This window comes from Bactrocera dorsalis, chromosome 6 (assembly GCF_023373825.1).
Source record: "Bactrocera dorsalis isolate Fly_Bdor chromosome 6, ASM2337382v1, whole genome shotgun sequence".
Lineage (NCBI taxonomy): Eukaryota > Metazoa > Arthropoda > Insecta > Diptera > Tephritidae > Bactrocera > Bactrocera dorsalis.
Window position 1 is genome coordinate 36,928,443 of NC_064308.1, and position 24,692 is coordinate 36,953,134.

The following is a 24,692-nucleotide window of genomic DNA, read 5'->3' on the forward strand; positions in this document are numbered from 1 at the left end:
ACCAGTGGAATAAAACTAAAGTGTAGCAAAGGAAAAACTGCATATATAAAAATTACGCGACATTGATGTGGAAAAGGAAGCTGTGAAGTAAAAGGAAATAAATTCTAATGGAATAAAAATTCGGAAAATTAAAAAATATAACCATATATTGTAGCACCAGCAACAATAGCTACAGTAGCAGCAATAATGACAACAACAAAAGAACCAAGTAAGTACCTTCGTAAAAGAATTATGTATACTTGTATGTGCAAATATTTTTTTAATGTATCTCGTGAATTAATAACGGTACATTTTTTTCCAGTATGCAGTATTCATGGTTCACATAATGTGTTTGTATATACGGTTTTTTATTCTTTTATTCGGTTCATTTGTATTACCGTTAATTGAAAATGTCATTGCGTTTTGTATTGTTCATAGAAAAGAATTATATGTGCAAACTCATCTATTTGTGCTATGGCAGCTGAACAGAGAACACATAAAGTTTGTTTTTAACTAAAGTGAAAAATTGGAAAAAAAGTAAGTTATGGGTATTAAGTTTAGTGCATAGAAGCATAATTTATAAAGTTATATAGTTAAAATGCCACGTGGTACAGAACTATCGGATGAAGAGCGAGGTAGGATAATTGGAATGCACGGAGCCGGCATCAGCATTGGACGAATTGCTGCGTCAGTGAACCGACATCGTAATACAGTTTCAAGTTATTTGAAAAATTCTCATTGTGTTCTCATCACTATGGTGTTATAAAGCGAACTGGTCAATTACTAGCAGTTGATAAGCGTACCAAAAGACGCATTCATCACTTAGCAATTAGCGTAGGCATGAGTTGCAAGACAGAGTGTTCAGCAAATTATGAAACATGAAATGGGCCTTTGAATTAAAACTAGCTTAGCCGCGAATGAAAAAGCGATATAAAGATGTTCGTATGTTATTTTGCGACAAATATCGGTTTTAGAAAGAGGAGGTTGAAAACGGAATTTTAAGTGACGAAAAAACGTTTAATTTGGATGGTCATCACAAATATTGGCGCGATAAGGGAAACTATGGTGGGGGATCTTCAATGGGATGGGCTGCCTTTAGCTCTAAAGGCAAATCTCATTTGTGTTTTTTACCGTGTTTAAATTGAATTCTGAACTATATGTACATTGATTTACTGGATTGTGAGCTCATTCCTTTTGCTGACAATTTTTATGACGACAGTTGGATATTTCAGTAAGACAACACCCCCATTTATGTGTCTCGCACTGAAAAAGCATTTTTTCAGTCCCGGAATATCCAATTATTGGATTGGACAGCTTTGAGTTCTGATCTTAACTCCAAAGAGGACCTTTGGGATATATGTACTTACTGTAAACAAAAATTCGTTACATACGCACAGGTATTTCAAAGTCGAAAATAAATAATAATGTTTCACTAAAACAGTGACTCCACAGCTTAACTGGAACTGTTACTGTGTATCTACTAAATTAGTGCTTTCAAAGCTGTTAGGTCGGTGGCTTTACTACCACAGTAGCCGTCACTCCTCAAAATATAGGAATATAATAGGAAGTTCTTAGACAAAACAAAATTGAAACAGAATAAATACGAATATTTTTGTTCTTTGTTTTTTGTAATTTCAATTGACACAAAGTTCCCTCAAAATGGAGGCATCTACCATACAATATTTTCTACTCGTTTAAAACTGGATTAATGGAATTGCAGAATTCGATTTTATTAGGCAAATTGACAATAACAATTTTTGATGGAAATAATAAAAAAAAACACTTAATTAATAACAAGTTTGTGATTGAATTGAATATCTATCGAAGGACTAATTTAAGCGATAACGCTAGCAATAAAACATCTTCCAGACCCAAGCAAAATATGAATAATATTTCTAATTATAAAAGACGCTATAAAGGAAGTATGGTGGAAATCATCAATAATTACATATAGTAAAAGATAAATGTGTCACAGAATTCGTTCACACCAATCATCTTAAGGGTGTAGACAAAAATAGACTTATAAATATACCAAAAAGACATAAAAGCGTATTTTTTAACAAAGATGATAATTTAACATTTACAAGTTCAAAAAAAACAGAATAATAACCGAAAACCAAACCGAAAATTTACCGATACTCAGAAGTACATTTACCGGAAATAGAACGTACTCGACATATGTACATAAAACAGTGTTCTTCACTGCAAACGGACATTATGAATTCTAAGGAAATAAATGTATAGCCACTGTTAGCCACAGTTTTCAATAATTCGTGTTTAACAATGAAATATTCAAAATTATAATATAATTGCACTCGCGTACTCGGTGGTACGTAAGATCAACGGCGATTAAATGAAGTGACGTACAGGATCGTAATCCAGTTCAAGTTAAGATGTGGTGGGGATGACGACGAACGTTTTTAATCGAATTTATAAGCTACTTTTGATGTGCGAATTGTGTCTGCTATCCCGTTGTCCATCCTTTCTGTTGAGTAGGTTAGTGTACAGGTGTGGTGAATTGTGTTGGTGTTGTACTGCGGTGGCATCGGCTGTGGTGTTCTGAGCTCTGTTAGGGTGCGACAGAATTTCCTAGGTAGAATGGGTGGAGGCTTAACTCATTTGAACACTAAAAATGCCCTTTGGGTTGCGAAATGCACCGGCAACGATCCAGAGGCTGTTGAATAAAATACTAAAATAATATATAAGCGTTAAGGAGCCTCCTGAATCATTGAAAAATTTAATCAAATTAAAAGAGAAAAAACTTAAAGATACAAATATGTAAATAAAAATGATTTCTGGAGGCAAGAGACAAAATTCCTAGGTCACATGATTACAAAAGATGGTATTAAACCAAACCCACAAAAAGTGTAAGCAATTGAAAAAACTCTAAATACTTCCAAGAAGTGTTAAAGAGATAAAAGAATTTTTAGGAATTACAGCATATTATGGAAGGTTTACCAAGGACTACTTGAAAGTTGTGTATCATATTATCAAGTGCTTTAAGAAAGATAGGAAAATAAATCAAAATGATATAGATTAAATAAAGGCATTTAATAAATTAAAAGAGCTAATAAATCAGACCCAATTTTAATTCACCCAGTTTTTAATAAAGGTTTCACACTAGTGACAAATGCCAGAAACTTTACTTTAGTCATAACATTATTAAAAACTGATAAAGTTATCTGCTATGAAAGCAGATCACCAAACGGGCATGACAAAAGTTATAGTACAATAGAAAAAGAGTTACTTCCAATATTTTGGGCGACGAAGTATTGCCGATAATGCTTATTTGGCCGGCACTTCACTATTAAAACGGATCACGCACTTTAAACCAAATATGGAAAATAAAGTTGAGTGAGTTCGATTTCGATATTAACTACAAAAGGAAAAGAAAATGTAATTTCAGATGGTCAAAGCAGAAATTATGAAATTAATAATAAGATGGTGATGACATACCAGGTTGTTCAATAAGTTTTGTAGTTCGATAAGAGAGGGCGTTGCTACTAGCCTAAAATTTGTTTGTTTTGTTGGTACACTCTTCATATGAACGTACATATGTGAAGATTCATTTCAATATGTCAATTCATATTTTGTTTACAAGTCATTTAGTGTCGCCGTATCACAGTAATGGAAAAAATTTTATATCGTGCAGTGAAAAATTCTTATTTTTTTATGCTGTAGCACCAGAGGAAATTCTCGAACTAATATTAAAAGTATATAATGAATGTTCACCTACAATTAGAACAGTAGGAAGATGGATAGCTGAATTTAAACGTGATCGTACAAGTCTTGAAGACGATCCACGTGAAAGACGTCCAAAAAGCATATCAACACCAGAAATCATAGCCAAAATACAGGATATGGTTTTGGAAGATCGTCGATTGACTGAGAGAGATTTAGTAGAGGCTCTACACATCCTATTAGGCAGTATGAGCAGATATGTTGAAGTCAACGAAAAAAGGAAGATATTGCAACTAAATATCAACCATTGCGTTGCAGCACAAAACCTTCTAAGTGCTAGAAGAAAACATAGATGTCGTCATATTAAGCTAACAATATTTTCAACGTTCGGAAAGCACTTGGAGTAAAGATATAAGTGGCAAAGCAGAAATTTGGGCGTGTAAAGAACAAGCTTTCACATCTCGTTCCAAAGAAACCCATAACGGCTTTACATGGGCGAATATACAAGGAATATATTTTGTAAGTTGCTATGCTATTTTAACGCATGGTCTACTGCTTGGGGTAGCAGAATTACAAACCATCGTGGTCGCCTCATTTAGAATTTTCGAGTCAAACAAACCTAACGATTTTAAACAGTGGCATACAAAATACCTTTCAAAAGAGAAATAAAGGATCAACAATAGACCTAATGTTTGCTAACGACGCGCTTAACAGGCATACTAAGTGGAAGGTGTGAGATATGTACACAAATAGCGACAATATGGTTACAATTGCTGAAGAGTTGTTCTCCCAGGAATCGGAACTCTGTCGGAGAAATACTTCCCGAAAACGAAGTTGGAATTTGATACTGACGTTTTTGAGAGCGTCTGGCATCAGGCGAAGATGCCGCTCACTTAGTATCCGCTGTGCGAAAGGAACCAGTTGCAGCATGCGACGCAACTATGCGAAGGACGAGATACAATAAAAATCGAAAGCCAGTATACTGGTAGAACGACGAAACTGCCAAGCTGAGGAAGCTCTGTCACTCAGCTGGACGCCGCCTACAGCGTAACGATAATGAAATCAGCCTAAGAGAAGCATTTAAATGTCAACAAAAGCTCCTGAAGCTCCTCCGTTATCTGTAGTAAGAGATCCTGTTTTGAAAAGTTCTGTGAAGAAGCGAACCTAAAGTGCATCATTTTTGAAAAATGTTATCGAAGGTTATTCCCGACACATGCCTCCATTTCCTATATTAAATGAAGCTACGGCTATTGTGAAAAAAATTAAAAGCTCCAAGGCGCCTGGAATAGATGGTATTCCAAATAGAGTCCTTAAAGAAGCCATAACTCTTAGACCCAATTTATATGTACAATGCGTGTATATTAGAGGTGTTCCCCGATCCATGGAAGATACAGCCTCTGGTTCTACTCCCAAAGCCAAAAAATTCACCAGAAGAACCTTCATCACATCGACCTCTTTTCATGGTCGACACGATTGGGAAAGTGTACGAAAGCATTGTGAGAGACCGGTTGGAATTAGCAATCCAAAAACCGGCGGATTATCAGAGACACAATGTGGCTTTATAAAAAAGTGGTCCACTATTGACGCACTAAGAGAAGTTATTGATAATGTTTTGCACAGAAAAACACCGTACTCACGTTTGACTCTCTGTTTGAGTTGTAAGATCAAACTTTAAACTTAAATATGATTCTTTAAATCCTTACCACTGGTGGGGGGAAAATAAAGACTTATTTAAGCTGCGAACTATTTCATTCATTGTTTACATGTGTATTTTTGTATTAATGTACTTGTGTCACAAATATAATTTGCTATATGTATATTCTATCTTAAGAAATAAATTGTCATGTTCATGTATTTATGAACATTCTGCCAGGGGCTTTTAGTTGTATCCTAACTTTACTCGTATATTACAAGTATGTTTTATTATTAATATTTTTTAATTATTTCTAACTGGAAGTTCAAATGGAACAGTCACAGTTCTTGTCACACATTTGGATCTTATATATAAAATAGTAATGATTAATGATATTATCAAAACTAATGTTAGCGAAACGTGACCACTTACGTGTTGAAAATGTATACCTTTTAATTTTATATTTTCTGTTTTGAAGAGTTCTATTTGTTGTTTAAGATGTACGATATCTTTGGTATTGTTTATTAATGTTGAATCAAAAGGTTTTTTTGTAATTCTGGAATATCTTCAATATCGTTATCACAAGAAGAGGATAGCAATTCTTTATTAATTTCAGATCGTACGTGATGAGACGCTGTTAAAGTTACTCCTTCATGTCGTGCTGTGCATCCTTCTTTTATTGTCATAATGCCTTGACTAGGGATTTCCATATGCAATTGTTAATTGCACTGTGGAACATTTTTGGGATTATTGTCTGGGTGGTGAGAAATTCCAAGTCAGGGTGATGGTACTAGGTCAGTATAATAAAACCCTCAATTTCTATTTGCTTTTATTTGTTTTTATTCAAAAAAGTGTCATTTATCGCCTTTTTTTATAAATTTTCATCAATAACTCCACACTTCTGGCCATAAACTACTAAAAAAATAAAGTAAACATTTTTATAATTTTTTATTTTTATTTTATTTATTTCTATTTATTTTAATAAATATTGCCTAAAAAAATAATTATAAAAAAGGCGATAAATAACACTTTTTTGAATAAAAACAAATAGAAATTGTAATTCTTAATTTTTCTAAATTTGTTTCATCAAAATGGGTCAAGTGGTTTGCGAAAAAACATCAAGATAAGGAAAAAATTTAAAAGGTCGTAAAAAAAACTGACACATACGAACGCCAAGCCCTTTGAGGGTTTTACTATACTGACCTAGTACCATCACCCTGACTTGGAATTTCTCACCCCCCAGATTAGCTGTTGTACTGTGTTATTATCAAATTCTAGATATATCATTGCTTTGCTAAATAATTTGTAAAGCCACCGATTTTGGGAAGAAAATTTTATCCAAACGTTTTCATTTGTAGAAGGTTTGAAATCACATGCTTCATTTTCTAATTGTTTTAAAGCTGCTACTTCACATGAATTATCCGTCGCTGATTTCCAAACTAAATTTTCAGGACATTGGTGATGATTCTTTGAGTTAGTAGAACATTTATATAGATCTACTTGGTTTATAAGTGAATATTGATTCAAATTAAACTTGTATATTAAATATTCTGAATTTATTTCTGGAATAATCATATTCCCTTTGTATTTTATTGTATGTGGATTTAATTTATATACGTTTGACGGTTCATACAATATTAAGGGAATTTCTATATTTATGACTAGTCGTGAATCAACAATTAAACCTTTAGCAGTCATCGATTTATAAATTTCTTGTAATTCATTACCCGATTTTCTTCCAGGTAGTATTAATTTGTGTGGTAGTTTGTTTCTAATAAATTCAATTTCTTTATTAAGTTGCGAAGGCTTTAATAGTTTTGGATTTATGTGACCATGAGTTATGTTAATTAGAACTATATAACTATTCCTATTGAAATGGTTAATATTTGAAGCATCAAGGTCATTCGCTCAGCATTCTGTTCTTTTAATGTTTCGTTATAAAATTTATTAAGTTGTTGATTCATTTTCTCAAAATTACGGTTAACTTCATCGGTTGTCTCTTTTAATATATTTATGGTAGAATCAAATACCGATGTCTGCCTTTTAAACTTTGCTATATCTTTTTGGTTGTCGAAAATATTTCTAATATTTGATTCCATATTTTCTCGGTCATCAGCATCCATAATTCCGAATAATATATGGTAAATTGAACCAACGAATTCGAATGGTGCTCGCTTTTTTCTATTTTGTTCTTTCATAAACAATTCATTATTTGTTTTAAGACTATTATATTTGTCTTTTAAAGTTGCAGTAATCATTATGCAGGCATCTTCGTAATAGGTCAATATTTTGCATTGATGTTCAAGTCTGCTAATGAATTCTTGTACTTTATGCATCCGATCATAATAAGTACCTAATTCGTAATAGACAATTAAATTCCATTTTGAATTTATTATGTCCATTTTACCAAACGGTTCCAAATATATTGCTGTATTATTTTTGAGTTTAGTCACTGAAGCTCCTGGTTTAGTTGTATCATTAATGTATAATGACTTAGTTTGTGTTGCTATCATGAGTATCGTTAAGAACCACATCACCAATTTCCTTGTTTTACTCGGTCGTTCTGAGGTTGCAGTATTTTTTGTTATTCTCGAAGTCAGGAAACTTGTAACATGATTTGCTTTCTCCATTCTACTGCTATTTATTACCTCCAGTGGGCATAATTTGTGAACGGGCCGTTTAAGTATGCCATTTTGTAATTTTAGAAGTACAACTCTTATATTTCCATCCTTTCCCGGATGAGTTTCAATAATTTTTCCTAATGGCCATTTGGCTAGATGAGTTTCTTCATCTTTAATAATAACTATTTGTCCTTGTACGAGATTAGCTTGTTTGGTTTTCCACTTCATGCGTTGTTGCAACATTACAACATATTCGCTTTCCCATCGTTTCCAAAAGTCTTTTTTAAGTTTTTGTATTAATTTCCATCTATCTAATGAACCTATTTGTTTATCGTTAATTGCTTCAGGACAATCTATTATTGGACATCCTATTAAAAAATGACCAGGCGTTAAAACGTCTACATATGTATATCGCTTTCACCATCTATCGCACATAGAGGTCATGAATTCAGTACTGCTTCAATCTGTGATAGCAAAGTAATCATTTCTTCAAATGTCAATTTAGTTTCGCCTATCACTCTTTTTAAATGATATTTCACCGACTTCACTCCTGCCTCCCAAATTCCTCCGAAGTGAGGACCTGCCGGGGGCCCGAAATGCCATTGAATTTTATCTGCTTCTAATATGGGACCTACGGTTGAATTGTTTTTGATTGCTATTTTAAAATCTCGGTCTAATCTTCTACAAGCTCCGACAAAATTTGTTCGATTGTCCGAGTATATATGTTGACTTTTACCTCTTCTAGCAAAAAATCTTTTCAAAGCAGCTAGGAACGCTTCGGTTGTTAAATCACTTACTGCTTCTAAATGAATAGCTTTTGTTGCCATACAAACAAATACAGCTATATATTCCTTAAATGTTTTTTGTCCTCTTTCTTTTGAACATTTCATATGAATCGGTCCTGCATAGTCTATACCATCTATAGATACTCGGAATTCTGGAAGATTTCCCATTAATTGTTTTGTTACTTCTTTGCGGTAACGTACGCATCGACTACAAGATCGAATTGTCTTTTTATGGAATTCTTTAATCCAACAATCCAGTAATTCCTTCTAATCATTGATTCCATTAACAAAGTTATTTTATGAATATTTTCAATTTTTAATGGTGACAAATGTGACCTATTTAATATTATTGGGTGCTTTTGATTAAATTGAAAATTTGCATTACCCAATCTACCTCCTACCCGAAGGATTCCCTTATTATCCAAAATTGGATTTAAACTTGCAATGCTACTTTTATGATTAATTTCTTTTTTGATTTCTAAACTCTGAATTTCCTCCCTAAATTGTAATTTTTGCTGATATCTTATTAACATCTCTAAAGCTTCTTTCATTTCTGAGTTTACTAAGCATTCAGGGCATTTTTTCCCTCTTATCGCAAAATATAAGCTACTACCCTTATTAGTTTGCTTAAACGAGAATATTTTAGTATTACCTTATCCAAGAAATGTAATTCCTTTGAGGTTGTCACATACGTTGCATCCATTTGAATAATATTCATTGGCCAATGATGTTCCTCTTCTCGCAACCATTTTGGACCCTTCCACCATAGATCGTGTTCTATTAGTTTATTCGCCGGTACCTCTCTGGATGCTACATCAGCTGGATTGTCCTTTGTTCCAACGTGTTGCCATTTCGCATTGGAAGCAAGTAAATTGATTTCTTCTACTCGTGTTCTAATAAATCTGTCTTTATTTTGGCAATTATTTATCCATGCTAACGTTATAGTTGAATCGCTCCAAGCAAATATTTTCATTTCTCTGTTGATGACTGTTTTTATCCATTGCAGCAATTTAGCAAGTAGGTGAGCCGCGCATAGTTCCAGTTTTGGCAACGTTTTCTTTTTTTAATTGGATTCACTTTAGTTTTACCAGCAACAATTGTTATAACTGATCCAACTTTAGCATATACAACTGCTGCATAAACTTCCTCTGAAGCATCTGCGAATCCATGTAGTTCAAATTTAAAGTTGTTTTAAGATTCAAATCATCTAGGAATTTTTATTTGTTTTATCTCTGGTATATGCTGCATAAACTCTTGCCATTATTTTGTTTAATTCTCGTCAAGTAATTCGTCCCAGTTGAGTTTCATCAACCAAAGTTTCTGTATAAATAACTTTGCTATAACGGTTATTAGTGAAAGCCATCCCATTGGATCGAAAATTCGCGCTAAATCAGACAAAGCTTGTCTTTTTGTAAGTAGCGTTTGCGTTGAAAGATTCGTATTAAATCCAAACGTGCCTTTGGTAGGATCCCATTGAATATCCAATGTCTTTATTGTTTCGTCCTCTGCTATTTTTATTACTTCATTTACTGGAATAGTTGGTATGATTTCACTGTTGTTTGACATCCACTTCCTTAAGTAAAATCCATATTTTTATAGTTGTTTCGATATTTCATACTTAATGGCCTTACAGTCTTCTAGAATCACTGATTGATGTGGCAAATAGTATTTTCCGTATCTATTTTCACTTGTTTTTTCCATGTAGTCCATTTCTGAATATTCTTTCATAAATTGCACATATTGTTGTTTTAACTCGTCATTTGTAGCGAACCTTTTCTGAAGATTAAGAAACCTCGCCATAGGTTATTTGCGAGAATCGCCCAATTCTTTTTCTTATTTAAAAGGTAGATTGGCGACAAATCGATTATTTTCATCTCTCACTGTTGTTTTTTTTAAATTTGTTAGGCATTCATTATCATCTGCTGTATCTGCTGGAGTTGTGGTATCTTCTATTTCCCAAAACTTCTTCAATGTTGTGGTAACCGCTGCTGAAATTGTATTGTTTTTTCTCGGTTGTTGTAAAACTCCCGACAATATCCAGCCCAATTTCGTGGCTTGACCTAGTATTCGATCCTTTTAAAATATGCCTTCTTCTAGTATGTCGGCATATATGTCACTTCCAATGACAACATCGATTCGATCCGATTTATTGAAATTGGGATCAGCTAAAGTGTAGTTTTTCAATTGAGCATTCGCTAATTTCGGCAAATTTATTGCTTCGACATTGTACGCCTCGTTGCTTAGGCATCTCGGCTTGATTTTAAATTTGGACACTCCCACTGTGGTATTTCTGAAACCTTGTAGTTCAGTTACTTCTTTTCTTCTTGGTAAATGAAGTATTTGAGCTGCTTCTTAGGAAATAGTAGTCTTTTGGGATCCTTGATCGATTAGAGCTCGCAATGTCACATACTCTCCATTTGCTGCCTTCACCCTTATCTGTGCTGTTGCTAGGAGTATCGCCGTTTCCGAATGTTTCGTCATCATTGTGGAAGATGTTTTTGTGATATTTTCTTCACTTCCTCCTTTTCCTTTTTGGAATTCATTGAAGTGCAATAAATTATGATGATTTCATTCACACTTATTGCACTTCTTCTTATTATTACATTTGCCTTCATATACGTGATCAAGGCAAATGTAGCATAGCTTGTTGTTTGTTATGAATTTTCTTCGATTCATGGTATCCAATATCTGAAACTTTCTGCATTCACCAATTTGATGCCCAGGAACCTTGCAGTATACACAATTTTTTTGTGCCGCTGTATAAAATGTAGGTGTTCTCTGTGGCTTCTTTTGATTATTCCATTTAGCTGGTTTTCTGTCTCGTATTGCTTCTAGCCCTTTCAGACCTTCAGTACACAATTGTGCGGGTAAGACTAAAAATATATTAAAATTTTTTTTTTCGCTATACTACGTGTCAAGACCCGAAAGCAAAGATTGTTCCATTTATTTCTAACGGTACTTTTCAACGGTTGCTTTGAATTTTTGTATATTTTTGTCACAATTTGCAAAGTTTTGAAGTGTTCAGCAGTGTTGTAAAGAATGGAAAAAGGTAAATTGAAATAAATTTTGTGCAGTGTTTTAGTTTCGTGATGTTTTGCAGAACTGTGTTTTGAAAAATATTAAATAAACTATATATTGTCTTATTGTGAAAAAATTATAATTAAATTAAGTGTTTTGTTCAAGTTTAAAAAAGGACCACACAATTGTGCGCTTCAGGCTTTGACCTCGCATTTTCATTTACCCGCACAATTGTGACATTCCAGGTCATTTCAATTTGAATCTTGATGAGGACGTGCTTCAAGTTCTCCAAATATTGGAAAATTCCGATGCTGACTTTAGTTCTGATGACTCAAATGATGATGCGCCCTGGGAACCACCAAATAGGCAAATGGGCGGTTCATCCGAGTCGGATTGTAATGAAACTTCTTCGGAAGATGAAATTTTACTTCCAGCTAATCAAGACCCAACTGTAAGTCATGTAAATGTAAGCGTATCCGCTCGGGATGAAGTTTGGAAGAGCGTCGGTTTTGTTGACTCGAAGCTCCCGCAACAAACAAGTCATCAAGAAAATATTTTATGGAGTATTTTCAGAAATATTTTCCTGAAGATCATTTACAAAACGCCGCGTTTTTCACGAATAAGTATCACTTATCTCAGCATGGATGTGTCCTCAATGCTTCTGCTGCCGATATTAAAAATCTTTATGGACTCCATATCATAATGGGTTGCCTAGCTTACCCCAAAGTCCGGATGTATTGGTCGGAGGGCTTCGGATTAGCACAAATAAAAAATGCGATGACCAGAGATAAATTCTTTACATTAAGGAACAGCCTCCATTTTGTTGATATTCTACAGCCTCCGACAAACAAACTGTTTAAGATTCAGCCAGTTATAGACTGCGTTAGATCTCGATGCCAAGCACTAGCAACAGAAATTACGGAATACTCGATTGATGAGCAAATGATCCCATTTACAGGAAGGGCGTCCATGCGGCAATACGTTAAAAATAAACCGAGACCTGTAGGTCTTAAGAACCTTGTTGTTGCGACTTCCAGCGGGCTCGTCGTCGATTTCGAAATATTCCAAGGAGCAGGAACTTTTTCTGACACTGGCTTGGGAGTTGGACCGTCTATTGTCATCAGATTGACAAAACATTTGCCGAAAGGGAGTTTTCTCTATTTTGATCGGTACTTTACCACGATTCCGCTTTTAGAAAAGCTCCTGGAACTCGGCTACAAGTCTACTGGGACCATAGCTTTAAATCGATTGCCTGTGCAGAGGATGGGTTTCCCGTTACACCGAAATATGAATAGAGGAGACATAAGCCAGTTTGTTCAGGGTAGTGTAGTTGCAGTTAAAAGGCGTGATAGCAAGTGCGTTACGCTAGTATCCACAGAATGTGGAAAAGACCCAGTTGGAGTGGTACAAAGGTGGTACAAAAAGGAACGCAAGCACATTAATGTGCCATGCCCTCAAATCGTGAAGCGTTACAACACTAAAATGGGCGGATTCGACGCAGCCGATCAGTCAATGGAATACTACAGAATTTTTATAAAAACGAAGAATTGGACTGTAAAAACAACTTTTCATTTGATTGGCATGGTAGTATGCAATGCATGGAGAGAGTACAGAGCCGATGCTCTAAAGGCGGGCATTCGAAAAAAGAATACTAAAGACCTATTTAAGTTTAAATCTGAGCTCGGCGAAGTAGTGGCCAAATTCACTGAAAGGCCAATTAATCCACCTGTTCCGTATTGCACATCAACAGCAGAGCCAGCTGCAAAAAGAAACAGACCCCTGGATCCTCCCGTTGGTGTGCGTACTGATCGGTATGATCACTGGCCAGAGGCAATGGATATGACAACACCATGGATGTGGCGCGTGAAAGAATGTACAAGCAGAACTAGAATAAAATGCTCCAAATGCGATATATTTCTCTGCCTAACCAAAAATAAAAACTGTTTTCAGGAGTACCACACAAAAAATGATCGCTTCAAATCAATGTATATGAATATTATTTTTAAATACATTCCATCAATATAAAATCATTTTTTTTCTTGAAATAAGATTTTTGAATCGTCTTTTTTTCTTTCAATAATATGGCCTTAAGACCGGTAATATACAATTGGGCGAGTCCTTTTTCTAGGAATTCTTCTTCGGATAATTTTTTTTTTCTTATTTTTATTGCATTCATGATGGTCATATTAGCAACTGTGCGAAGCGGCGTAAAAATCTGTAAACTTTAATTTCTCAGTTCTGAAAGGGCTAGAGCTTGGTATTGCTGCTCCAGAAAACTGAAGACGTCATCCAGGCTTTGTATATCCATACTTTTTTATGTTTTGCTCGTATAAACGTAGACTTTCTTTGTCTAGTTTTCGAACCACTATCCGAGCTATGATGGCTTGTTCATCATTTTAATTTAGATTTAGTCCCTTTAATGCATTCTTTGGTGGTATCTAACAGCTGCTTCATGCTTGCTGCACTTTCTCCATTTGCTGCCGGTTGATCAAGTAGTCTGTCTATTTGTGCTGTGAATTGTAGCCTTCTATTCTCATATCTTTCCTTGAGAATTGCTTGATTTTGAATTCTCTTATTGGCTCGAGAGAATTCAATTCATTATCTTGAATTTCATTAAGTGTGTTTTTGAGCTTTTTTGCTCGACGTTGATATTTTCTTTCAACGCCAGAAGCAGGTAGTTCGACCTGAATAGTTTGTGGCATAGATTCTATTTGCCCCTTGCTGCTCACTGCTGACAGACTTTCGGCAGTACTTTGAATTCTTAGATTCTGAATAGAATTCTCCATTGTTTGCATTACATGCTCGTAGTAATTCTTCGCAATGTATTCCTATGCTTCTTGTCTCTTCTTAGCCATTATTTTGTTATGATTTGCAGTAAACTCTTTCATAACAGTCTGAATATGATCCATATATTCCAGACATAAAGCCTTTCTTATCTTTCCGCTCAGAATTTTCTGCTCCTCCAACGCAGCTAGATCTCCCAACTCCTTCTGTCGTGTTAGCAAATTCTTCATATTTGCTTCTTTATAGTTGGTTTTTGTAGATATATATATTTTGTTTTTTGCACTGTTCTTGTTGTTATAGCCACAAGGACGCTCTTAAACTTTTTTTTTAACTTTTACGAAAAGTTATTTTTATATATTGTATATAGCCTTTGCTATTACGGCGCACATTTAATTTTATTTGGCTAAGTAATGCTCTTTTTCTTTTAAAAAGCTTCTAGTACTTTCACTTGCTCGATTCTTTTTCAAAAAGAGGATCGAAGGGCCAAAATGTACAGAAAAACACCTTACTGTGAGAGTTCACGTTTGACTCTTTGTTTGATTTGTAAGATCAAACTTTGAACTTAAATATGATTATTTAAATCCTTACCACTGGTGGGGGGAAAATAAAGACTTATAATATAAGCTGAGAACTATTTCATTCATTGTTTACATAAATAAATTACTGATAAATATCATAGTGGTAGCAGTAGCTAAACATCTGGATGACCTTCGGATCAAATGTAATGACAGTATTAATGGCTTGCGCCGATGGTTTGCTACCATGAGTCTAGAGCTGGCTGAGCAGAAAACATAAGTGTTACTCATAAGCTCCAGGAAAATTGAAGAAAAAATATCGCTGACCATAGGAGAATGTGAGATTACTTCACAGCTGCAGTTGAAGTATCTTGGAGTAGTAGTAGACTCAAACTCAAAGAACACTTGGAAAATGGGACAGGTAAAGCAAATAAAATCAATAATGCGTTATCTAGAATGATGGCAAATAAAGGCTGTGTGCGTTCCAGCCAACGATGTTGCTAAGGTAATAAGTTAGCAGATTAAAGCCCCGCACTCCGACTTTCGATGCTTCCTTCTACTATAAAAAAAGAATATAAAAAAACCATTCAAATGCGACTTTCTCAGCAACATTTGGGGAGTTTTAAAAAGGATAAATTGGATTTTGTGCATCGATTCATCACTATGTATGAGACATTGGTCTATCGCCATGATCCTGAATCAAGACAAGAGGTTAAAGAGTGGTGTGAACCTGGTTGTTCGGCTTCGAAGCTAGCAGAATTTTGTTTGTGGATTGCTTGCAAACTGGTAAAACCATTAATTCGAAATATTATAGCAACCTTTTGGTTGAAGGACAAAAATCGTAAAAAAGACCCGGTTTGGAGAACAAAAAAATCCTTTCTCATCAGGACAATGCACTGTGTCACAAGAGCATTTTGAAAATGGCTAAAATCCATGAAATAATGGTCGAATTGTTGTAGTATCCACCGTATTCACCAGATCTGGCCCTCAGCGACTTCCACTTGTTTACAGAACTCCAAAAATTAATGCGATGTAAGCCTTTTTCATCAAATGAAGAGGCCATAACGGCTGTTGAAACGTATTTGGCAGAACTTCCGGATTCTCACTTCAGGGATTGGATCTACAGATTGGATGATAGTTGGAGCAAGTGTATTAATGTTCAGGGAGATTATACTGAATAATAAAGTGTATTTTTAATCATAAAGTTGTGTTTTTCTTACCAAACGGAAAAACTTATTTAACACCTGATATATAAGTTACACACTTCAGCACCGGTTAGTACATACCTCATAAAAATAACGGAAAACGCAATCAAAATATACATAAATCAACTTATAATTCAAGGAGCGCCAAGATAACAACACATCAATAAGAAAGAAAATAATATATTACGGCGTAGACACCGCCTAAGCGGTTATAGCAGAGTTTGCAACAGTGCTTCAGTGTCAGTGATGGTGCAAGGGTAAATACCCAAAAGGTAAATTGGGTATTTAAATGTAAATACCAAGGTATTTACCCAAGCCCTTGGGTATTTACCCAAAATGTGGGTATAAATCAGAACAAAGAAAAATTTAAATGAATAAAAGGAATTCAATTTTTTATTTTGAATTATTATTATATTTTTTAATAACAAATTAAATTTTTTTAAATTTAATTCATATCGAGTAGAGTGCGTGATCCCGGCTGAAGTTAAAGGTATATCGTCTTGTGTACATTCTACATTCACTGTGCCTTAGGATCTAGCAAATTCGCAGCTAAATGTATCGGTTTTACGGTTTTTTTAAATCGTGTGTTGAATATGGTTGATAGCTCAGTTTTTTCGGCATCATTCAGTATCATAGTTGAAGCAAACTCTAATTGTTTAATTTAAAATATGTTTGAGCTTAAATTTAATTGCTCCCAAAATATTTCGCTAAGTAACTGTGATTTTACATCGGCTTGTATATTAATTAATTTCTTCATGAACTGCTAAGGTCTGAAGGGATGCTTTAGTTTTTATTACACTCTGCATTGAATAGAAGAAACTTCCCCACCTTGTTTTGGCTGGCAGTTTTAATTGTTCACCGATTCCTTTTTCTTTCACAATTTTAGCTAAAGTTGCTGTTAGAACTTGGTTGTTTTTAATTGTTTTGATTATATTGACAACATTTGAGTAATTCTTCTGTAAGGTATCGCATTTTAAAAAATTCTGACAAACTAAATGAAGGCTATGCGCTACACAACCCATCGGTACAACATTCGGGTAGGCTTCTTTTACTATTTTGAACGCCTTTGGTATATTTGCAGCATTGTCACCAATTAACACAAAACATATTTGTTCACCGTACTCCTTCATGATTTTAATAATTTCCTGTGATAAGTACTGAGTGTACAGTGTTGACAGACTTTTCACAAATAGAGTTTCTGGCTTTGATATGAGAAAGTTTACAACACCTTCATTACGAATGTTACTCCATCCGTCACAATGAATATGTAAAAAATTTGCTGCTTTTAGTTGCAGAGTGGTTATCTAGATATATAGTATGCTGGAAATCGCTTTTCTAGTTGGAGTCTTGAAATGTGGAAAAGGTCCTTAAAAATGTCCTTCCACAATGGGTGCTCCACCATTGCCAAAGGAGCGCCGGTTACAAATATAGCCTTAGCTAAGTTGTATTGTGCTAAATTTGAAGGAAGATGCTTATGTAAATCAGATGAAGGCGGAGAATCACTTTCTGTCTGTATCTTGGTTTTTGCCACATTGGAAGCAAGCATGTCTTGAACTCGTTGTTTTATTAATAATGGACACTTGATGCACGTTATTAAATGTTTTGCCATTTTATTTACATTTGCAAATTTGTACCGCTGTTCGCAATGTGAGCATGAAGCTTCATTGCTACTATCGCTTCTATGAAAATGTTTCCAAATTTTTCGGTCTTCCCATCATTTACTAATCGCTGGGAACAAATATTTAAGATGAACCAAATTCTTTTTATGCACTTGACTCAGGTTGTTGTTGCCGTCTCTCCCACTCATTACATTGAATTCACATAAGCATGCTGATTAGCGGTTCTTATAAAGAATTTTTGTTACTTATGTTCAAAGTAAATTTGAAAATATTCTAATTTCTGTTACTTTACGTAAAATCCAGTATTTGTTATTCAAATGAGTATTTACTCGAAATTAGATAAATACCTTAGATGAGTACCTTCTCTATTTAGTTCTGCACCTCGAATTATTTCTTCTAAGAGTAGATTGAAGAAGTCGCAATTGTTTAAAATCTTGTTTGGTATCGAACGTCGCGGAGAGGTCCTTCCAGAGCTTTTGGTATTGCTCAACGTCAATTTACACAGCCGTACTCGTTTTGTGGAGATACCAAATTCAGACATAGGGGCAAAAGGTCAGCTTCTTTTCGTGCTGTCAAATATTGATTTAAAATCGACGAAAAAGTGGTGTGGTGTCGATCCTCTTTTCACGGGTCTTATCCAAGATTGGCGCATGTCGAGTATCTGGTCAGTTGTTGATTTTTTAGGCCTAAAGCCACACTGATTAGGTCCAATAAGTTTGTTGACGTTGGGCTTTAAACTTTCACACAATATGCTCGCTAGAACCTTATATGCGCTGTTGAGGAGCTTATCCTACGGTAGTTGGCGCAGAATGTGGGGTCTCCCTTAAATTCCAATCTTCGGGAATTCGAAGTTATTACTCGAACTTCTTTATGGTCGGGCAATGGAACGTCTGCTCCATCGTAATCGATTAGGGAATCGGATTCGCCATAGTCTGGTGTTATGCTTTCACTGCCATACCGCAGGCTAGAGAAGTGTTCCCTTCATAATTTTGGTATGCTCTGGGCATCAGTCACTAGATCACCTCTGGGGTTCTACAAGAGTATAATCCGGTCTTGAAACTTTCTGCTAACGCCGCATTCTTTCGTAGAATACCCTTGTATCCCAGCTTGTCCAGCTTTTTTTTGTCTGTTATCTTTCCCATCTCGCACGTGTTGTGGTCGATTGTAACGTTGCGAGGTAGGCAGTCTGTTTTCTCTCCACTGCGACACGGCAATCCTCATCGTACCAGCTTAAAGCATAATAAATTAAACCTACAACTAGCGACCACTCTACTGCACTCTACTTTGAATGAACACTTAAGACTTTTTATTGCTGACGCAAAAACTAAAGACAATTTGGAGGAAAAAGTATTTAAAGCAATAACCGTTGATAATAATACCAATCAAACTCGCGGAAAAGTTACAAAAGCAGAAAGAAAATATAATAAACTATCATTAAAAGAGAAAGTAGAGTAAACATACAAGATTTTCAGAATAAATATATAAACAACCAAATAATAGGAGAGAACAACCAAAATACATGGAAAAAGACAGCTTTAAAGAAAAAGAAAATCATTTAATAGACTCAAAGTTTAAAAAAGCTTACAAAACTCAAGGTAAACGAAAATTTAAATTTAATACATATAAAATACCTGAAAGAATTTAAACAAATTAAAAACAAAATTGAAATTAATTTAGAAAATAATCATACAACGGTAACGACAGGGACATGTCATACCAGGAAATGAAGACTATTCAAGCAGAAATAAAAAAAATTATGCTAACAAAAGGAAATAGCAAACGTGGAGTATTACTGAAAATTGTGTAAACAACACTTGTTGCGTCAAGCGACATATGTATCTATATCTAAAACAAAAATATTAAATGAATAATAAAATAAAAATAATGAAATAAATTGTAAAATATTGAATTGTTAAAAATTAAATTAAGAAAATCTATTATAAAATACTTACCTTAATAATGCCTTCATAATACCAATGTAGTACTTACTTTAATACTTACCATAATCTGTTGCAATATTTAACGAAAGTTGAAAATGATTATACTTACCCCTTTTTAATACATATTTATATTACCACTAGTTTAAGCCGTTAATTTTAAGATTTAGACTTAGCAATTAGAATAAGAAATAAAGAACTCTCTTCTTTGTGAACCGTTGAATCGAACGCACGTTTTTTCGTCACCGGAACAATTTATAAGTATTTTCGCGACAGGTAATTGGAGTGATTTAAAATTGCGCATCCTTAACTATTTTTCGTGTTTCAAAAACGCTTGAAACTTTTCATGGCGCCCGAGCAGGGACAAGTGCGTAATTAAAAAAAATTTAAAAATGAAATACACTTAAAAAGTATAAAACAATTAATAAAGGATTAATAATTCTTTCGAACCAATTACCTGTCTTAATTCCTTTCGGATCTCGGTTTTCGGCTCAGCTAAGTGAAATTAGTGAAAAAATATATAAAATAAATATAACCCTTACGTTGTATAGTTAAACACCTAAAATAAAAAAGAAATAAGCAATGCATCTACTTGTACAAAAAAAAGTGATACTTACTGTATACCAGCGTTGTCCACGGCCTATGCGCACAATAGCGCACGGACAGTGCCAGACACCTCACACCAACATGTCGCGACAAGTGTTTGTGAAAGCACGATTGTGCTACTGTATTCAACTTCGTAGGCAAGCAAAGAAGAATTTTGCGATCAGTTGACGCTAGAATAACCAACACAAGCATAACGTGCACACAGTCATTTTGGACAACACTGCTGTATACTTACGTTAAAGTGAACGTGTTACTTTAAAAGTGGAGTGATCCCTATATACACGAAAGAAAAATGTAAATACATACATATTTTACATCTACATTCGAGAGAGTGAAGTGATATGTACAGCAAAAAACGATAAAAACAAAACAAAAGAAATTATAAAAAAAAGGGAAAATTACCCACAATAAATAAAATATACATACAAGTTTATATACATGACTACATACGTGATATAGAGTGTGTGCTAAAAACAAAAAAAAAATAGTTTACATACCTGTGCTACCAAATTTACCAAATTTCTAAAAAGAAGTTACGGAGAAAAAACGAAACAAGGAAATTCATATAAATACATATGTATGTACTAATGATTACTTTCCCGCTTACTCACCATATTAGAACATACATATGTAGAAGTGCGTCCAAAAGTAAAGAAAGTGCTTAACTGTTAGTTTTGAGCACATCTATGTTTTCAATTACAATTTTTTACAATATAAAATATTGTTACGAATTTACTGCTTGCTAGTTTACTTTGCTAGGTTCGTATCTCTGGATTGACAAATAAAATCAACACTGTTTAATTTAATTCAACAACTCTTTATTTCAAAACTCGTCTACACTATAGCAGTTTACTCTTAGCACTGAATGATTACGTTGGCGCTGCCACGGCTTATATAGCCACGCACTTCTCGCTGATGCCGACGTGTCCTTCTAGAATATTGCGTCTGGAAATTACCACAACATAATGCTATACGGCGCCAGACGCAAGCAGGCAGCCGCGGCGCCAGACTCAGCCATTGTTTAAGTAGACAAGCAGACAGTGCGGCGCCAGATGTCTATTGTTTCGACAAGCAGACAGCCGCGGTGCCAGATGTCTACAACAAGACAAATGCTATTCCATATACCTACAGCTATAATAAGGGATGCATATAGCAATACAAATACAACTTAATACTACTTCTGTAACACTGCCCTCCACTAAAGCCTAATCGTCCCGATTAGGCACAAATCCTCTTGAACCAAATGGGGCGAGCCTCTCCAAATGTACTACTTTCATTTTACATCGTGCTTTTCCATTTCTTTGTATGCGGTATACCACGTCATTAAGTCGTTTCATCACCATATAGGGTTCTTCCCAGGCTGTCTGCAGTTTCGGGGACAAGCCTTTCTTTCGGAGTGGATTGTACAACAGGACCAGATCACCTTCTTCGAAACCTTTTGAATTTGCCGCTTGATCGAACCGGTCCTTCATCTTATTGCTCATCAGATGCGTATGCTGTCTTACCATTAGATGCAATTCATTCATTTCTTCCTTTAAGGCAGAACAATAATCTCCATCATTTCTTACAGCTGTAGGATTCGTTCCAAACTTAAGATCAGCAGGGAGTCGCAGATCAGATCCGAAAATAATTTTTGCTGGCGTGTAACCAGTTGTCTCGTGCTTCGCTGAACGATACGCCAGCAGGAACATCTGGATGCACTTGTCCCAATTCCGTTGATCTTTATCAACGATTTTCCGCAGATGTTCTTCGAGCGTTCGGTTGAATCTCTCCACCATTCCATCTGATTGTGGGTGTAACGCTGTTGTCCGTGTCTTGTGGATGCCCAATAATGTACAGACTTCTTGGAAAATGGAAGATTCGAAATTCCTGCCTTGATCTGTGTGTAATTCGACGGGCACTCCGAACCTTGTTATCCATTTTTCTACAAACGCTTCGGCTACTGTCTTCGCTTCTTGGTTTGGTAAGGCATATACTTCTGGCCATTTACTGAAATAGTCCATGACAACCAGTAGATATTTGTTTCCGGTCGTACTGGTTGGGAACGGACCTGCAATATCCATTTCGACTCGTTCAAATGGTGATCCCACGTTGTACTGTTGTAGCCTACCGCGACTTTTGGCTTTAGGACCTTTAGCTGCCATGCACTCTACGCAATTACTTATCCATTCTGCTATGGAATCTCGACAACCGATCCAGTAGAACCGTTGTTTAATCTTCTCTATAGTTTTTGTAATTCCAAGGTGCCCTCCACTAGGTCCATTGTGATATTCTTTCAATACTTTCGGGATCATGGACTTCGGTACTATGATCAGCAGACGAGACTGTTTGCCATCTTCGCTTTCCCAGGTACGATGAAGGTATCCATTAACGAGGTTTATGCTGTTCCATTGGGCCCAATATGCTTTTGCCGTTGGACTCTTGTTACTTATTTGTTCCTTTGGTGGTCGTACCCCATTTTCTTTGGCTATTATCAGCTTTGCAAGATCAGGGTCCTCTAGCTGATTGATTCTGATGCGGTGAGGAGTCCAATCATCTTCAGGTTCTATATTCAGTAATCGCACGTGATTATACCTTCTTTTCCTTCTGATTTGGAGCAATGTTTACATTCCAGTGGACAAGGGCGACGTGATAATGCATCCGCATTTTTGTGGTGAATCCTCTTTCGGTGTTCTGTTGGTTGTTTCCATTTTGATGGGTTTACTTTTATCTTGCAATTTCGGGCAAAGTGACCCGCTTTTCTACAGTTGAAACATCTGCCTGTTGTATTTACTCGCTGTGCAGCAATTGTCTTCAGAGTCTTCAATATTTCTTTCATCAGCGCCGGATGTTCCATTTCAACCCTTTGTACTTTGTGTGCTGGTTTACTTAGTAGCGAAGCTGTTTCCTGTGTGAAGGCGTGCGAAACCGTTTCAGCAAACGTTCTTTTTGGCAATGCATATGTGGCGCGTTTGGTGTCCACATCACGAATTCCATTTATGAAACATTGAATTTTTACCCTCTCAATGTAATCCACAGGTGCATCTGCATTTGCCAAATGAGTCAGTCGTTCTATTTCAGTTGCGAACTCTTGCAATGACTCGTTCATCTTCTGACCCCTATTTTGCAGTTCGATCTGGTATATTTGTTTCCGGTGCTCACTACCATATCGTCTTACTATCGCACTCATCAATGCCTCATAGTTATCCCGTTCACAGTCTGGAATAGTCAGAAGGATTTCCGCTGCAGGTCCTTTCAATGATACAAACAAGGACGCCACTTTGTCCGCTGCGTTCCAGTTATTGGCCATTGCTGTCTTTTCAAACTGAAGTTTGAAAATTTGAAATGGAATACTTCCATCGAATGTGGGTGCCTTCAATCTTTGATTATTTGTTGATGGTGCAGGGCCATGTAGTTGCAGTTCTCGCACACGATTACTTAATTGAAGAACTTCTGATTTTAAATTTTCTTCGTCATTTTTTAAAGTGCTTAATTCGTCTTCAAATTTTGAAAATTTCTGTTGCACTTGTGTATTATTTTCTGTAATCTGTTGTACCAAACGTTTTTCTAACTGCGTATTATTTTCAGTCATTTGTTGTGTAAGGCAAGACTTTAACTGTGATGTATTTTCAGCTTTATTTGCTTAATAGCCTTTAACAACGTGTTCGTGTCTACACTTGATGCTGTTCGTTGTTCTTCTACTTTTTCTCCTACCTTTGTAGAAGTTTCTGGCCCATCAAATTCGAACTCGTCCACATTAATTCCATCCGCTTCCATTGCTTCACGTAATCGTGCCTGCAGATCCGCCTTTTGCCCGCTTATCGGCAAATTACGCTCCTCCAGTTCCTTTTTTAATTGCTGAATTCTCAATTCTCCGAATTTAACCATCTTGAATTTGGATTATTTGACAATCCCACTTCTGACACCAATTGTTACGATTTTTACTGCTTGCTAGTTTACTTTGCTAGGTTCGTATCTCTGGATTGACAAATAAAATCAACACTGTTTAATTTAATTCAACAACTCTTTATTTCACAACTCGTCTACACTATAGCAGTTTACTCTTAGCACTGAATGATTACGTTGGCGCTGCCACGGCTTATATAGCCACGCACTTCTCGCTGATGCCGACGTGTCCTTCTAGAATATTGCGTCTGGAAATTACCACAACATAATGCTATACGGCGCCAGACGCAAGCAGACAGCCGCGGCGCCAGACTCAGCCATTGTTTAAGTAGACAAGCAGACAGTGCGGCGCCAGATGTCTATTGTTTCGACAAGCAGACAGCCGCGGTGCCAGATGTCTACAACAAGACAAATGCTATTCCAT

The 24,692-nt window shown here is 35.6% G+C and overlaps 3 protein-coding genes across 15 annotated transcripts in view; 2 read left to right on the forward strand and 1 right to left on the reverse strand.

Annotated features, from left to right (window-relative positions):
* The window catches only part of LOC105226621 (plasma membrane calcium-transporting ATPase 3), a 529,385-nt gene that overhangs the window by 285,000 nt on the left and 219,693 nt on the right, over positions 1-24,692 (forward strand). The window lies entirely within an intron of this gene.
* Positions 1-24,692, reverse strand: part of LOC125779365 (uncharacterized) — a 168,122-nt gene that overhangs the window by 132,808 nt on the left and 10,622 nt on the right. The gene's annotated exons all lie outside the window — the stretch shown is intronic.
* LOC125779304 (piggyBac transposable element-derived protein 3-like) overlaps positions 1-24,692 on the forward strand; it is a 45,555-nt gene that overhangs the window by 15,487 nt on the left and 5,376 nt on the right. For 3 of the 4 annotated variants that reach the window (XM_049460575.1, XM_049460578.1, XM_049460577.1), the window contains one exon: positions 1-24,692. This exon is cut by the window's right edge and continues 5,376 nt beyond it. In XM_049460575.1, coding sequence (XP_049316532.1) covers positions 12,276-13,742 — 1,467 coding nt within the window. In that variant the 5' untranslated portion in view covers positions 1-12,275 and the 3' untranslated portion in view covers positions 13,743-24,692. The other variant, XM_049460576.1, reaches the window with a different exon arrangement.